Here is a 15,554-nt window from a genome sequence, read left to right as displayed (position 1 = left end):
AGCAACCACATACATAGAAAGATCTTCTTACAAAGACCCCTTCGGTGCATTCCCCTACAGCTATTGAGTGCTTTTGCTTCTGTCTGTATGAACTCCTGAGTTCCCTACTGCTCAGTATTCTACTGAGACCTTTATTTTCCAGTAACCTGTAACCTGATTCTCTATCACAGCTAAAGGCAGATTAGGGGGTGTAGCACAAAAACCCCACCAGAGATCTCCAAAGTTGGCTTAGCTGCCATAGAATTCCCTTACTTGCTTTTCAATTAACCTAGTTTAAGTTATGAAGGAAACTGGTCAGAACTATCAAGGTTTCCTTTAAGAAATTTTCAGTAGCAAAAGTCAATCAATACTTGATTTTTTTTACGTCTGCAGTAACATTACTCACCAAAACCAGAAACTGGGTACTCCACTGCTATTACTGAAAATGATTAACCTTTGATGCTGTAATGATATCTGGGTAAAGGAAACACAGAGGTCTCTCAACAGGGCTCCCTTCTAAGGTCATGGGATTTTTGAAAAAGAAACTACATGGTCTGAAGTCATCAGTGTGTTAACTCTGGGGATGGTTAGTTCACCAGCAAACATCCTGACAGAATGTATGACCATATGTATTATTATGAAGACCACATCCTCAGCTCAGAAAAAGAGCAAAAGACATTTCTAGTAGAATGCATCCTGAATACTGTCTCCTTCAGGAACTGAGGTTGATCCATCTTACAGTAAGATGTTCCCCAATAAAGGAACAAAATAACCATGGCTGATTCCCATTTTCCTTCTTAGCTAAATCCAGAAAGATGGACAAAAGGGCAAGAGAGAGGAAGAAAAAAAAGAAGAAAGAGGGGGAAGAAGGAAGAGAAAGAGGAAAAGAGGAGGGGAAAAGGGGAAACTCATGAGATACTTCCATGGGTCTAAAGTTGTAAAGTCACACAATGAGGGGAAGCACAGCCAGAGAGCTGGAGAGAAGCCAACACTCCCTACCCGCCAGCCTCTGCCCCCACGCCCGCCACAGGTTCCAGCCAAGAGCACAATAAATTATCCTCCACAAAATGGGGAAGGAAAATCCAGGCAGAAGCTTGCCAACAAATTAGCCTCCCTCCTAACATCTCCACTTGCCCTGGTCCATTCATCCTCACATAACCTATGGAGATAACCAGAAAGAAATTTGGTTGGTGACCAATCTTTAGGACATTTTCAAAATTCTAATGTAAGTCTTAACAGGATTTGTATTCATGGATATGGAAGAAAGAATAACTGCCAATGGAAATTAGAATCCTCAAAATCTCTGCTGAGACATTTTAGAGTCTCTTCTTGTGGACTTTGTTCTGATGGCAACAGGGTCCCCTTGCCCCCTCCCACCCTGTAGAAGTACAAGCCTCTCCCTCAGCAGTCCTAGCCAAGGCAAGCATGCCCACTGGTAGTGAGTACTTACTGTCCTTACTGACTTGTGTTTCATTTCCTAATGCTCAACTTAGAAACTGGAAAGAAAGAAAAGAAAGGAAACCACATCCTTTGTAGTCTCAGTATATATACAGTCAGTCAAGAACTGAAAACAGATTTCCACGTTGATTGATGTGGGGACACCCGCCACAATGAGGAACTCCTCAACCTCTCTCACATCCTCTCTCTCCATTGTAATTTTTCTCCTGCTGATTCCTGAAGGTAAGACAGATTCTTGTCATTTCCACTATAATCATTAAGCAAAATGAAGCAGACTTTCAATGAACTTTTGTCAATATTAGCTAAGGGTTCTAACAGGAGATTTTTTCCCCCAACCCTTAATATTCTTTCTTTGATTCTAAGTATGTCTTTACTGTAGAAGGAAAAACGTCTTTCTTTTTAACAATGTCTTCACAAAAGACAATAGAACCACCAGTGCTTACTTCTGCCAATTTGAAGCCAAAATGGACAATGTGAAAACAAGCAAATAAACAAACAAAAATCTCTTGAATTAGGAAAATAAATAGTACCTGAAGGAAAGGAATAGAGTGCTTCAGCCTTCTTGCTGTAGAAAATGCACAGGGAGTTTTAAAGATAATTAAAACAAACCTGACCTAAATCCCCAAAACAAATCAAGAATGAGTCAAATTTTTGTCATTATTTCTCTAGGCCAGTGTGTCCTTGAAAATACATTTGGATATTGGGGTTGACCCCCATGTATTCTTTGGAAGTCCTATTGTAGTTTGCATTAAGCTAATTATTTGGTGTACTAAGTAGTAATCAACATGCTGAGTTTTGTGTGAGTTATACATGTATCAGTTAGAAATACTGTAAAACTCATAACTTTATAACTAGAAGAGCAGTAGCCCCTGGGTAGCTCTAGATTTTCCTATAAAATCTTCTAGAGAGTGAGGACTGCTCTGGGGCTGGGCTGAACTGCCCTGACAAACGTGGACCAGCCATGGGCTTACCCCAGGGTCCGTCACCTTTTGGAGATGGGAGTTGTGGGTAGTGGCTGATACCACAACCTGCTTTAACAGAAATTCTCAAGAAGTTTTCAGGTTTATCTTGCACTTACAAATGAAAAGAAATTTTAAAAATCAGAAGGTTGCAGGACATTGGGATACGAGTGGGCACAGTATAAACACGGCATAATATGACTGTGTTCAGTTTTGTTAAAACCTCCGCAACAGTGAAAACAGATCAGACTAAAAACTCCAATCATATCTTTTCTTCAAAGGAAACAACAAAAGCAACTTGCTCTGGTCCACTTTGTTTCCTGTGGTTAGAGAGAGCAATATGGGCCCATAAAGGGAAAAGACATAGCAAAGCAAGACTTGATGCTTCAGACTGGTGGTCTCAACCCTCCCACACATCAGACTACTCTGGAGGGCTTTTAAACAATATGGACATCCCAGCACAGAGATTCTAATTTATTTTGATTCTGGGTGGGGACCAAGAATTTCTAGTTTTTAAAAGCTTCTCACCTGCTCTGAACCCTATGCCTGACCTTCTAGGAGTGGTTGGTGGCAGGAAATGTGGACATACTTCTGAGGCTGGTATATGTGCTCACCAAACACAGGACTCTGCAAAAGGGAGAATTCTACTGAGATTATGGTTTCCACAGTCCTGAAGGTCTAAAGATGTACCTTTGGAATCTATCCATACATGTTTCACCCAAGGGAAAATTGAGATGTGGGTGAAGTTCCTTAGCCTTTTACTTCTTGAGGTTAGAATTTCCCCTTCCCAATACCCTTCTGGAAATTAGAGTGGCCACTCTCTCCCCCACCCCCTCATTCTCAGCATTCACACCTCACTGTGAATTTGGCAATGAGTTACCTTGAATAATGGAGCAACAGGCCCTGTGTCAGTTGAAGAAACCATAAGCCTTTGGTCAGGAGATGCAAGAGCACCTGGTCTAGGAAAGTAGAGAACTGTGAGCACAAGATCCTCTCAGCCAGCATGGATGTTTGCCTGCATTTAGGTCTCAATTTTCTCTAATAATCAATCTATACTCCTGGTCTATCATCAAGGAAATCTGTTGAAAGCAAAATTCTCTCCTTAGAGCATCTTCTCTCCTCCTTTCCCCTACCTTATTGGAAAAAGCCTTAGATTAAACCAGACGTGGTTGGGTCTAGCGATTGAAGGGAAGCCTCAGGTGCAATAGATATTATCCTCTCAACTTGTGAATGAGAACAGTGCAAATTTCAACAAACAGAAATCTCACAATGACTCATGGGGAGGACCAAAGCCGAAAGATGTTAGTATTATCAGTTTGTAAGCTGTGTGCTCTTGCAAGGGCTCAGGGTGAAAATGTTTTTAAAAGCCTCTCTGTTTCCCCAGGTTAATACTCAGCCAAAAGGTGGGGTGGGGGAGGATACTCAAGGTTGTCATCATCTCTAACATCTCCTGTTGGACCTGTTACCAGTGTAGACCAATGCACAGCTCGCCGCCCTTTGCAAGCCCTAAGGCCTGCGGTCAGTGGCTGTGACAGATGTCTAGCCTGATCATCCCTGAAACTGCCACCGGCATGGCTTCTGTGGGTGAAAAGCAGGACCCTCTCAGACAGTCTTAACAGGAATGGGACTTACAGTCAGATGTCTGAACATGTACATGGGAGGGCGGGCAGCATACTCTCACCTATGTTTCCTCTCCAGGCAGGAAAAGCATATCTGGTCTTAGAAACATGGCTTAGGTAGAGCCCTTTGAGGTGGGCATTGATATTAGTTGCCTTTTACTTTTTCACAGATTTCTGTGTAGAAATTATTGGAGGAAATGAAGTGACTCCTCATTCAAGACCCTACATGGTTCTACTTAAAGGAGAAAATATCTGTGCTGGTGCTTTGATTGCAAAAGACTGGGTATTGACTGCAGCTCACTGTGTCCTGTAAGTGCTTTGGTTTTAAATAATATTTGAGAAGATATTCTAATTTTGGGGAATATTAATAAAAAGAGTATAAACCCCACTAAAACCACGGGAGGCTTATGTGTATCTTCCCATGGGAACTTGCTTTACCTCCACAGGGAGTTAAGCCCAGACTCTGACCCAAGAAACCAGACCAATGAGAAATCCGCAATGAGCATCTGCAAGCTCTCTCTGTAGGTGTCCTCTAGAGCCACCCAGCCCAGGGGCTGCCAGGCTCTGCTTCAGGTGTCGACTTCATGATAGAATTAGCCACAGTATGGAAGGGTAGAACTTCCAGGGGCCTGAGCACAGCTGTCAAGTAGAGAAATCTTGTTTGAAACACCTTCCTGTTTCTCTCAGTGAGCTTCTTCCACACTTTCAGCCATCACTTAACCCCTGACAGCTACTTCTTTCAAGCCATTTCCAAGCCTGGTCATTTCTCCACTCCCTAAATCAAGCTCTAAACCTGGGCTTTCCAATATGATGGGCCACTATCATATTGGCTATGTAAATTTACACATCTGTATAAATATAAATTAAAATTAAATAAAATTACAAATTTAGTTCCTTGGTCACGCTAGCCACAGTTTGAGCCTCAATAGCCACATGTGCCTAGTGGCTACCGTATTGGACAGTGCATATTCACAGGACATTTCAGAGTCCAGAGTGCTAACCATTACACTACAGAACATTTATTTCGTCACCAAAGGGCACTCTACTGAAAACACTGTTCTCATTTCTTAAGTGAGAATAACATCAGCTAGTCGTGGAAAAACAGCATTGGGACTATCTGGTTGATGTAGGTTGTGAATGATAATAGCCTTAGTCATTAATACATCAGAGTATTTTGATTTTAGTAACCAAACTGAACCTGTAGCTTGGAGTAAGAAAAAAGAAGTCCTGGGCCCCTTGTTCAGACCACCATGCCCCCAATAAACTCAGCGCCATGCAAATAGGGTCCTCCACTGGGCAATCTGTTTCTGAAAATTTCCCCATTTAACGTAAGTTTGCTGTTCTCTTACGGAGATCCCTTCGGTGCATTCCCCTACAGCTATTGAGTGCTTTTGCTTCTGTCTGTATGAACTCTTGAGTTCCCTACTGCTCAGTATTCTACTGAGACCTTTATTTTCCAGTAACCTGTAACCTGATTCTCTATCACAGCTAAAGGCGGATTAGGGGGCGTAGCACAAAAACCCCACCAGAGATCTCCAAAGTTGGCTTAGCTGCCATAGAATTCTCTTATTTGTTTCTCAATGAACCTAGTTTAAGTGGTTATAAAGGAACTGGTGATGATGATGATGATGATGATGATGATGATAAATTCATAAGCATCTTCATTCTGTAAAGTACACAGGTTTTCTTTCTGGGTCACAAACAAGTATTTCCACAGCAAGCATATTTACAAATGGGACAATGAAACTGAATGGCACATAATATGTTCAACTTCTGATTTAAAGAAGAAACCAAGTTAATAAGTGTTATGCCTGTTTTCAGGGAAAGAAAGTCCCAGGTCATTCTCGGAGTTCACTCAATAACCAAGAATGAGCCAGAGAAACAGATAATGTTCGTTAAAAAACAATTTCCCTATCCATGCTTTGATAAGGACACACATGAGAGTGATCTTAAACTTCTACAGGTACGTAGCTTTGATTGTACCTTTCATTGATTTAAAAGTCACAGAAACTCCTACAATCTGGTCACCTACTATGGAAACATTTCCTTGATGCCCCTGTAGCTACAGACTATAGCTTCATAAGGGGGTTCCTGAGGGTTCAGCTAGAATTTAAGTAAAAATGTGACTGTTTTAATTGCCTCATTCTGTTAACTCTTTACATTTGTCTTCCAACAGCTGAACAAAAAAGCAACAATTAATAAAAATGTGGCTATCCTTCGTCTCCCTGAAAACGGAGATGATGTGAAACCAGGAACCCAGTGTCGAGTTGCAGGCTGGGGGAAGTTTCACAATAAGTCACCTGTGTCTGATATTCTAAGAGAAGTCAATATCACTGTCATAGACAGAAAAATCTGCAATGACCAAAAGCACTATAACTATAATCCTATGATTGGAGTGAATATGATTTGTGCCGGAAGCTTCAAAGGTGGAAGAGACTCATGCAGTGTAAGTAAAATAAGATCCCATGTTCAGCTGCTGGATTGAGTCACACAGATACAGAAAATGTAATGTCATGCTTTGCCTTGTCATGTTGGCTTCTAAGGGTCCTAAAGGTGCTTTTTCTAAAGAAGTCTGATAAAAATCCCAATCAAATAAATTAATGTTCTCAGCTCAAGTAAGTTGTGTATCAAAAATAACAAGCTCACTGCTAGTGCATGGGTTCACCTATTTCATTTTCTTGACTTTATGTCAAAAACTGCTAAGAAGCAATTTTTTGTTCTTATTTTTCATGTTAACATATATAGATCTAAATCTGAAAATATGTAACACCCAGGAAAGCTGCAGTAAGGATTCCTCTAGGGCCTACAGAGCCATTCTCCCCACCTCAGCACCTCCCCCTCAAAATTCCTGTGCTTTTACAAATGGAACAATGAAACTGAATGGCATATAATATGCTCAACTCCTGATTTAATATCTGTCTTTCCCAAGCCTACTGAGGATCTCAGGCTAGACCCCATGACTTTCTAGCGCCCAGCTCAATCCCCAGAAACAACTTCCAAGCTAGAGAATGTACAAGCCTCCATACCAGGGCTCCCTGAGAAGCCATGAAATGGGGCTTTGCTTAAAGATAGAAAAAATACCTTACAAATTTTTAAACTCTGAGAAGTGGCTTGTCATTTCTCACTATTCCTGAAGAGGATGAGTGTGCAGTGTATGTGGTTTGGGAGGCATCAGAGACCGGGAGAAGTCTCTGCCCTTCCCAGGAGCTTGTCTGACAGCAGAATCTGAATGGCTTGCCTTCAGAGCCAAGGCAAAGCAAATCCCAGAAGATGACATTTGTCTTCAGCAACTCCCCACCTTCTCTCCTTTGCCCTATCTCATCCCTTCACTCCCCTCATCCACTGTTCTGGGCATCCAGAACCTTCATGCTTTTGAACCCACATGCAACACCCTAAGGCATCCCAAGATGCCTGTCCCCTCCCACCAGTCACCCTCTGCCACCAAAGTTTAGCAATTCCCCAATCTGCTCAATGCTCAAGACTCTTTGGATTAGCTGTTGATGAATTAAAACCTAAAGGACCAATTCTGAAAAATTCAGGCACTGTGTTAGGCAATGGAAATATATCTGTCCTGGAAGGACCCCAGGTTCTCACAGGGTTCCTTATTTCATACACCCATAAGGCCAGTTCTTGCCTGGAAAGGGAGGTTCATGGGTGCCTTCTCATTGCTGGGATAGAGTTGGGGCCTCAGAGCCTTGCATTTGCAGAACCCTGTGTACATGCCTCAGTGGCCCTCCATCTAGATCAGTCTTCCCTGAAGTCATAGCAGCGCAACAGCCAATCCAGACTCTGGACCTTAAATACATTTAAATATGCTGGTTCTAGAGTTCCATGAGAGAATACAAGGTCACACAATGGGCAGCACAGTCAAGAAGAATAAAGCAGCAGCTTACAGCTAACTGAAGCCTGTCTGCTGGAGGAGTGAGGTAGTTCTGAAGTGTAATCTCTGGTTTCTGGGGGTGTCGATCTAGCATCAGATACTCTGAAGAGCAATTTCTGTATATTTGAGAGAGTGAAGGGAAAAGCTGCTTTAGTTTTGTTCCTTTGGGAAAACAGCTATCTGCTGGAGGAACTAGAGAACATGGTTTTTACTCTTCGCCCCTGTGTTTCATCTGCATTTGCCTGTTTTACCCCTTCAGTTATTAAGCATTTTGAGGAAATGACAAACAGGAATGTTGTCCTACTAAAGCAGAGAATCAGTTTCAAAATTAGTGGGTAACAAAATAATACAAATTTCGTTTCAATTTTCACTGGTTTATAAATAAATCAAGTGAACCAATGTTAAAATATTAAAATATCTGCAAACATTTTGGGTTTTTAAGTACTAATTTTCAGTTAAGTCAAGGTTAGACCTAACTCCACAGTGAATATTCCACATTAAAGGAATTTCTTCTAATCCTCAGTCATGTTTGATGCTGATCTCCACCACCCTTCTTGTTTTCCCCCAGGGAGATTCTGGAAGCCCTTTGATATGTGAGGGTACTTTCAGAGGCATCACTGCCTTTGGCCTTTTAGGCAAATGCGGAAACCCTCAAGGGCCTGGCATCTACACTCTTCTCTCAAAGAAGCACCTCAACTGGATAAAAACAACTTTGAAGAAGGCAGTTTAGATAGATGTATTTCATTTTGCTTGCTGTCACTTCTTAATCCTATCATAAATAAAATGAACATATAAAACTGTACCTGTTTTTCTCCTTGAACTTACATGAGCAGATCTCCACCAGCAAAGTGAAGCAGAGTAATACAGCAACCTTGTGGATAATGCAAGGGCGAGATTAGGGAACGCAAGTCACCATTGTCATCCATGTGTCAGGTGACATGCAAATTTTGCTTGAATTAATCGCTTTGCTATCTCATTGGGACCCTGCAAGAGTGAATACTAACATTGGGTCCATCTAGTAACAAGTTCAGCGAAAGACTCAGCAATTCTCCAGGAAACAAAAACAGCCTGGCTGGAGCATTTGGGCTAAAAGGATATGAGTTTGCCCTTCAAAGGCCATTGTTCCATATCGACACCTGCTATTCATATTTATATCCAAGAATCTGAGTCTATGAAAAAAATAGAAACAGGAAATGCCTTTCAGTATTTTCCAAAGGCAGATAAAAAATAGAAATTAAAATTCTAGGGGTCATAAATGAAGCACTTGGCAGCAAATAAAAGTACACGACAGAAAGTCCTTTATCAGTTGTTTGCATTTTAAGCCTTGGGTTATCTAGGTGATTTCTTAGTTCTCCTTGTCCCTGAGACTTGGTAGTTCCAATCAACCTGGAAATTAGAGTGGCTGCCATCTCATACTAGGGAGTGTTGAATAATGGCCTGAAAGTTTCCTTTAGAAAAAGCCACATGATGTTTATTCAACATATCGAACTTAGTGGATAGTCAGCAGCCTAGCAGCTGCTTCAAGATAAACAAATTCCTTTGATTTCCAACAGTTCTTTTACGAATATAAATTTTACACACCCACAATGTACATCCAAACCAAGAACATACATCAACATTAAGAGACAAGCTCCCAAAAGAAATGAAGGAGCACAACTTAAAGACTGACCAAAAAATCTAGTGCACAAGTTTTCAACCATGACTGTCAATTAGACTCACCAGGCTTTTTAAAATTATCAGTAATCAGGTCCCACCTTTAGAAATTTGATTTAATTGGTATTCAATGAGACCCAGGACATAGCATTCTGTATAGAAGCTCCTCAATGATTCTAACATGCAGCTAGGGATGAGAACCCCTATACTAGAAAGCGAGGTCTGATGCCAATATCTGAAAGTGTAGACCTAAGAGGGTCACGAGTCTGATACTGTGGGTACCCTCTATAATCCCTAATTCCTATTTAGGATTCTAACAGCAATAAGAGGTTGGAATATTCCCAACATTTATTACAGACTTTTAAGTCCACTTAAAAAGCAGTTGTATGGAACCCTATTCATTGCTGGTGGAAGTATAAATTGGTACTTACTAGAAAAATTGGCAGTGTCTATTAAAACTCACCATACGTACATCCTGTGACCTAGCAATTCTTGTCCACAGTATACACCCAACAGAAATGAGTGCTTTTGTCCACCAAATATGTGTTGAAGAATGTGCATAGCAATTTTATTCTTAAAAGTCAAAATTGAAAATAACTCAAACATCCATCCACAATAAAACAGATAAACAATGGTTGTACATTTATTCAATGAAATATTACACAGCATTTTAAAAGAACAAACCATAATTACATGGAACAAGATGAAGTAATCTTCCAAACTTAATGTTCAGTGAAAAGAAACTAGACAAAAAAGAATATATACAGTATGATTCCATTTATCCACAGGTTGGCATAAAGAAAAACTAATCCATACTTATAGAGGTCAGAATAATGGAAGGGTGTTAACTGGCAGGGGGCAAGGAAGTCTTTTAGAGGATAAGAAATGTTCATATCTTGAACTGGATGGTGGTTACACAGTTATCTATTCATAAATAAAAAATTTATCAAACCATACACTTAAGACTTATGTGCTTTACTATATGTAAATTATTACTCAATAAAAATTTTAAATCTCAAAATTAAAATATGAGTTGTAACAAAGGCTTCTGTTTTGTGTATTATCTGTAAGTTCAATTTTTTTTTTACTAAAAGCATATCCCAGACTTCCCACCAAAACAAAAAGCATGTAAAAGATATACAGGTACCCCTACTTCCAAAAGTTCATGTTACATCATTTCATTTTTATTAAAGACAGATATTAGTGCCTGTTTTCACTAACCAAAAGAAATCCAAGAGGATTTTGGCTTTTAGAAAAAAAAGGAGAAAAGCAAAACTAGTGCTCAGGATTTGTTTTGCAGGGAGCCATTTATAGGGGCAGCACAAACCCCAGGCAGCCAGAACGGCGCCACCGAGCTGCTTGCCCGGGAAGTCAAGCCGCCAGAGCTTTGGACTGTGTCTGTGGGCATCCATGCTTTGTCTCCATTTATTTTGTGCCTCCGTTAGCAAGATGTGTCTTAAGGTGTCAGAAAAGCTCAACAGGTTATTTTGAGCATCTGGGAAGACTCAAAAATGTTTCCAGGTAATTTAATGGTAATTGCTTCTTCAATTCATGCCATTTCGGTTTCCGAGCTTTCACAGGAATGCTCTGCTTTCAGATAGCCGGGAAACCCTCTGTCATTATTTTTCCTTAAGTGAGAGCCTCTTGTTCACACACTGGTATTAAATGGGCAAAGTGGTCTTTGATCATGTTGCAGTATCATGAAACAGTTAAGATAGAAGAACCCAGGTCAGAATACTAGAGGACCCTAGAAATGGTCGAATCATTTGGCTCATTTCCCTGCTGAACAATTAAGAGGAAGATCAAATTAAAACCATTAGCTTAAAGAACAGTGTGTATTACAGTGAAGTATCACATTTGCAGCTTTTGATGACCTAAAATTTTCTAAAACAAAAATTACTAGCACTACCAAGTAGCTTTTCTGAGTTAACAAGGAAAAGAAGATAATATATTGGCAGGTGAACACTAATTGGGCAGGAGAGTCCTAACTGCCCCTGTATATATTATTACACTTTTCAATTATCAAGGCTTTGTTTTGTTATATGGGATTTTTGGGGGGAAGGGGGAAAGGGAGGGAGTGTGTATGTACTGGTAAAAAAACATTTTATGACAAAGCAAACAAATTAATCAATACTTGTTATCTGACATATGCAAAACATTATAAAGAGCACTAAAAAGTATAATGCATGCTCTCCCAGCTCTCAGTTGAATACTCCAGGGAAGAAATAAGTGTGTTAAAACTGAAGTAACCAAAGATTCACATAGTGATAAAAGAGTTTTAAAAACAGCTAGAATAGTGTATTACTAACAAATAGGTGATGCCAAGAGTTCAAACCCAGGTTAACATCATTTTCAAAACACTTTCTGGAGAGGACAGAACTTAAGAGACAAGGAAAAAGAAGGGACAGAGGAGTGGGAATTCAAAAGCTCCTACGAGGCACGGAGGCAAGAAGTCACAAGGCTTAGCCCAGGGCTAAGATGGGACCTGAATGTGGACTAACAGAGGAGGGTAGAACATTAAGAAGATAAAGCTTGAAGAAAGCTTGGCGGTTACCCAATCCAATTCCTATTCTTGCAAATGCTGTGACACGCCCAAGCTCACTCAGCCAGTTTATGGCAGAGCCAAGTAGGAACAGGTCACCTGACTTCACATTCTGGACTCAGGACCGTGAGGTTGAGGCCAAGGGGGCAGGTAATAAGGAGTCATTGAGAGTTTGTTAGCAGGAGACATAGAGGATCAGCACAGTGCGTTTAGAAATTTAACCTAACAGTGAGGTGGAGACCATGAAGAGTATAGATGGGAAACCCGTTAGTAGGCAATGACAACTGATCAGTCACCAGGTATTCAGGACATGACCAGAGTGAAACAAAAGAAAAGAGAAAAAGGGGCAAGCTGAGTAAGCACTAAGCAGATAATTGGTGACCAGTAGAAGGATGAGTCCATGAAGAGAGAAAGTCCTACAGAGGAGCTCATTTTGAGAGAATAATATGCATAACTATAAGACACACTGCCTAGTATATAGCAGGATTTTGACCAACATTTTTCAAGTGAATAATTTGCATTCTTAATGTGTTGAGTTTGAGCTAAAGATTGGAAAGAATCTGAAAAAAGGAAATATCCAGAGGCAGACAAAGTACGAGGCTGGAGCTTGGAAGAAAAGTCGAGTGGGAAAGAAATGTTTAGAAATCTTTGCTGTAGATACTATTCTGACAATAGCAATGGAAATACTAACAAGGAAGAGCTACCGAAGAAGGAGAACAAGGAATGGGAGGAGGAGGTGGGAGGAAAGCAGGGAGAGAAGAACAGAGTCAAAGACAATGTCTGGGAAATGGAAAGGGAGGAAGCAGGGCATATATAACCCCAGAAAGAAGGTCAGCACAGGCAGTCACCTCAGGAACAGCACTTCACCTTGTCGGATCCTCATAACCACACCAAAGAAGATGAGGCCAGTATCATTATTGTCACTTAGAAGAGACCAGAGCTTAGAAGGGCTGAATGCCTAGCAGCAGTTCCATACACAGGCTGTGCCGCCAGCTGCCGCAGAAAACACCCGGGTCTGGTCTGGACTCAAGGCCAGGTGCAGCACCCTGCCCCTGTGGCCTGTGGGAAGAAGGAGAGACAGTTCATGTTCCACATTACAAGGGCTGTTGCAACCAAGGTGGGGCCACAAATGCCATCCTGGGTAAAGGGCTTCTCTAAAACCTGCCACATCAGAGCTGGCACTCCTGCAGCACCTTTGCTGAGGAAAATGCCAGTCGGGGTTGATCCTGGGCAACATCCTAACATGGTTGGCGTTCTGCTTCACGGTTTCCCCTTCAGGGATCTTGTATGGGTTAGTTTCCTAAGGCTGCCATAACAAATCAGCACAACCTGCATGTCTTCAGGCAACAGAAATTTATTCTCTGACAGTTCTGGAAACAAATACAAAAAGGGGTTGGCAAGGCTGGCTGCCACTGGAGGCTGCAGAGGAGATTCCACTCCTTGCCTCTTAGAGCTACTGGCAGCTGGCAGCCGTCCTTGATTCGTGGCCACATCGCCCCAGCCTCTGCCTCCCTGGGTCACGTTGCCTCCTCTCTTGTTCTCTGTTCTCTCTGTGTAGCTGTGTGTCTCTTTTAAGGACACTTGTCATTGGATTTAGGGCCCATCTGGATAATACAAGATGATCTCATCTCAAGAGCCTAATGTAATTGCATCTGCAAAGACCTTTCCTCCAAAACAGGTCACATTCACAGATGCTAGGGATTTGACCCGGACACCTCTGAGGGGACCCTTTCTGAGCCCACTGCACCTGTCAGGCCCCATCCCATTATTAGTTCTATCTTTCCTACCCACCAACACCCAGGAGTTGCTGTGTTCCTTCCACCTACTCTGTCCCTTGGGACCTTAGATTCAAGAAACTAATCAAATAAATTGATGTAGCTTAATGGAAATGGACCCCAAAAGCTCTCTAACATAGCATACATAAGTCTCAGTTGGAGAATTCTGGAGACAATACCCCACTATTACCTAACTGATCATTTCCCAAAGAACATTTTGTGGAACAATAGTTATTTCTGAGGTTAATAGGTATTAAAAATGAAAAGAGTGTTTAATGTTCACATTAATTTAGAAGCTTCAGGGTGAGAAAACCAAACAGGATTCCTTATTTCATTACTACTATATGCATTATAAACATTTGGGAGAAGTGGCTATAATAGGCAGCATTTCTGAAACTTATTTGGCCAGAGTCCTTCTGACTTGAGCATCTCAAGCAACTAGTATTCCTTGAAAAATGTTTGGCAAAACCCATCTTAATCCAACAGTGACTTTAACGATCAAAACTTCAGGCCAAATAGACAAGACTGACTCCAAAAAAGGAGGTTGGGGCTGGGAGGATGGGGGGAAGGAAGGGAGTTGTATAAATTTTTGAGTGGGTAGGTGTTTGTGGGTACAACTAAAATCAAACTAGGTGGGTGGTCATCTCCTCGTAGGGCCAGTATTGCTTACAATTCGACTGAGATCTGGAATTCCAGAGTTCATCTTAGGCTCTGACAACACAAGATTCTCAGCAGCAAGGAGTGTGTATCTTAGACACTTGGGGCTTTTTCCACCTACACACGTCACTCCAATGCCCTTCCTTCATGTGCTAGAGCACACACACCTGCACCCATACATGCCCCAAGGAGATAAAGCTTGAAGAAAGCTTGGCAGTTACCCAATCCAATTCCTGTTCTTGCAAATGCTGTGACACGCCCAAGCTCACTCAGCCAGTTTATGGCAGAGCCAAGGTAGGAACAGGTCACCTGACTTCACATTCCGGACTCAGGATGCCAGTACTCTGCGTGCCAGTACATTAGAAAGTTTAGATTCATAGATATAATGCATCCCCCTTATTTTACAGGTGAAGAAAAAATTTAATGATATCAAATACCTTGTTTAAGGTCACAAAGCTAATTAGTGGGCAGAGCCAGAAACTAGAATCAAATTCAATGCTCTGACAGTTCAAACCCACAGCAAGACAGAATCTCTTTTTCTGTTGAAGGCCACTGTCCAACTTTTTTTTTTTCATTAAAAATTTAAAAACTAAAACAACTTAGGATAAACACAGAATATTACACTAATGTTTTTAAATTAAACCTAAGAAAAGTCTAGTAAATAAATATAGTAGGTGATAAATATGCTTTCATTTTTTTCACTCTGATATGTGAAAATGAAGAGAAAGGAAGAAAAGAAAGTGGAGAAAGAAGTAACATAAAAAAAATCCAAATACTTTCCAAAATAAGCTTTGAAAAATATCTCAACTTTAAAAATGGAAAGCCACTTTCAGAACTTGCTTAGCACAATGGCATTTGGATTAGAAGCAAAGATGTTCTTGAAATACTTCCCTCCCATCAGTGACAGTATTAACTTACTAGATAGAGGGAAATGCCATCTTTATCTTAGACAAAGGTCCTCTTTTAAGATTTACATCCCCAAATCCCAAGAATATTGTCACTGAAAGCATTGAAAGTATTGTTTTCTTTATT

General features: G+C 40.9%; 2 protein-coding genes across 2 annotated transcripts in view; one reads left to right on the top strand and one right to left on the bottom strand.

The window, feature by feature from the left end:
* Positions 1-1,394: 1,394 nt before the first annotated feature.
* Positions 1,395-8,697, top strand: LOC118919808 (granzyme A). Its single transcript, XM_036900073.2, has 5 exons — positions 1,395-1,659; positions 4,186-4,324; positions 5,837-5,978; positions 6,192-6,461; positions 8,464-8,697. Exons 1-5 carry the CDS (start codon positions 1,590-1,592, stop codon positions 8,623-8,625), a joined length of 783 nt encoding a protein of 260 aa, XP_036755968.2. The 5' UTR covers positions 1,395-1,589; the 3' UTR covers positions 8,626-8,697.
* A 1,374-nt stretch (positions 8,698-10,071) lies between these two features.
* Positions 10,072-15,554, bottom strand: part of CDC20B (cell division cycle 20B) — a 49,134-nt gene continuing 43,651 nt past the window's right edge. Inside the window, exon 12 of the mRNA XM_036900356.2 lies at positions 10,072-13,149. Coding sequence (XP_036756251.2) covers positions 13,049-13,149 — 101 coding nt within the window. The 3' untranslated portion in view covers positions 10,072-13,048. The remainder of the gene's footprint in view (positions 13,150-15,554) is intronic.

Source organism: Manis pentadactyla, chromosome 2 (genome assembly GCF_030020395.1).
Source record: "Manis pentadactyla isolate mManPen7 chromosome 2, mManPen7.hap1, whole genome shotgun sequence".
Taxonomy (NCBI): domain Eukaryota; kingdom Metazoa; phylum Chordata; class Mammalia; order Pholidota; family Manidae; genus Manis; species Manis pentadactyla.
The sequence above is the reverse complement of the archived record's forward strand: the minus strand, read 5'-3'. Positions and strand labels throughout refer to the sequence as shown.

Coding starts and splice junctions, on each gene's coding strand:
- LOC118919808 (XM_036900073.2), top strand. CDS start 1,590: ATGAGGAACTCCTCAACCTCTCTCACATCCTCTCTCTCCATTGTAATT. Junction 4,325..5,836: donor ACTGCAGCTCACTGTGTCCT/GTAAGTGCTTTG, acceptor GCCTGTTTTCAG/GGAAAGAAAGTCCCAGGTCA. Junction 6,462..8,463: donor GTGGAAGAGACTCATGCAGT/GTAAGTAAAATA, acceptor GTTTTCCCCCAG/GGAGATTCTGGAAGCCCTTT.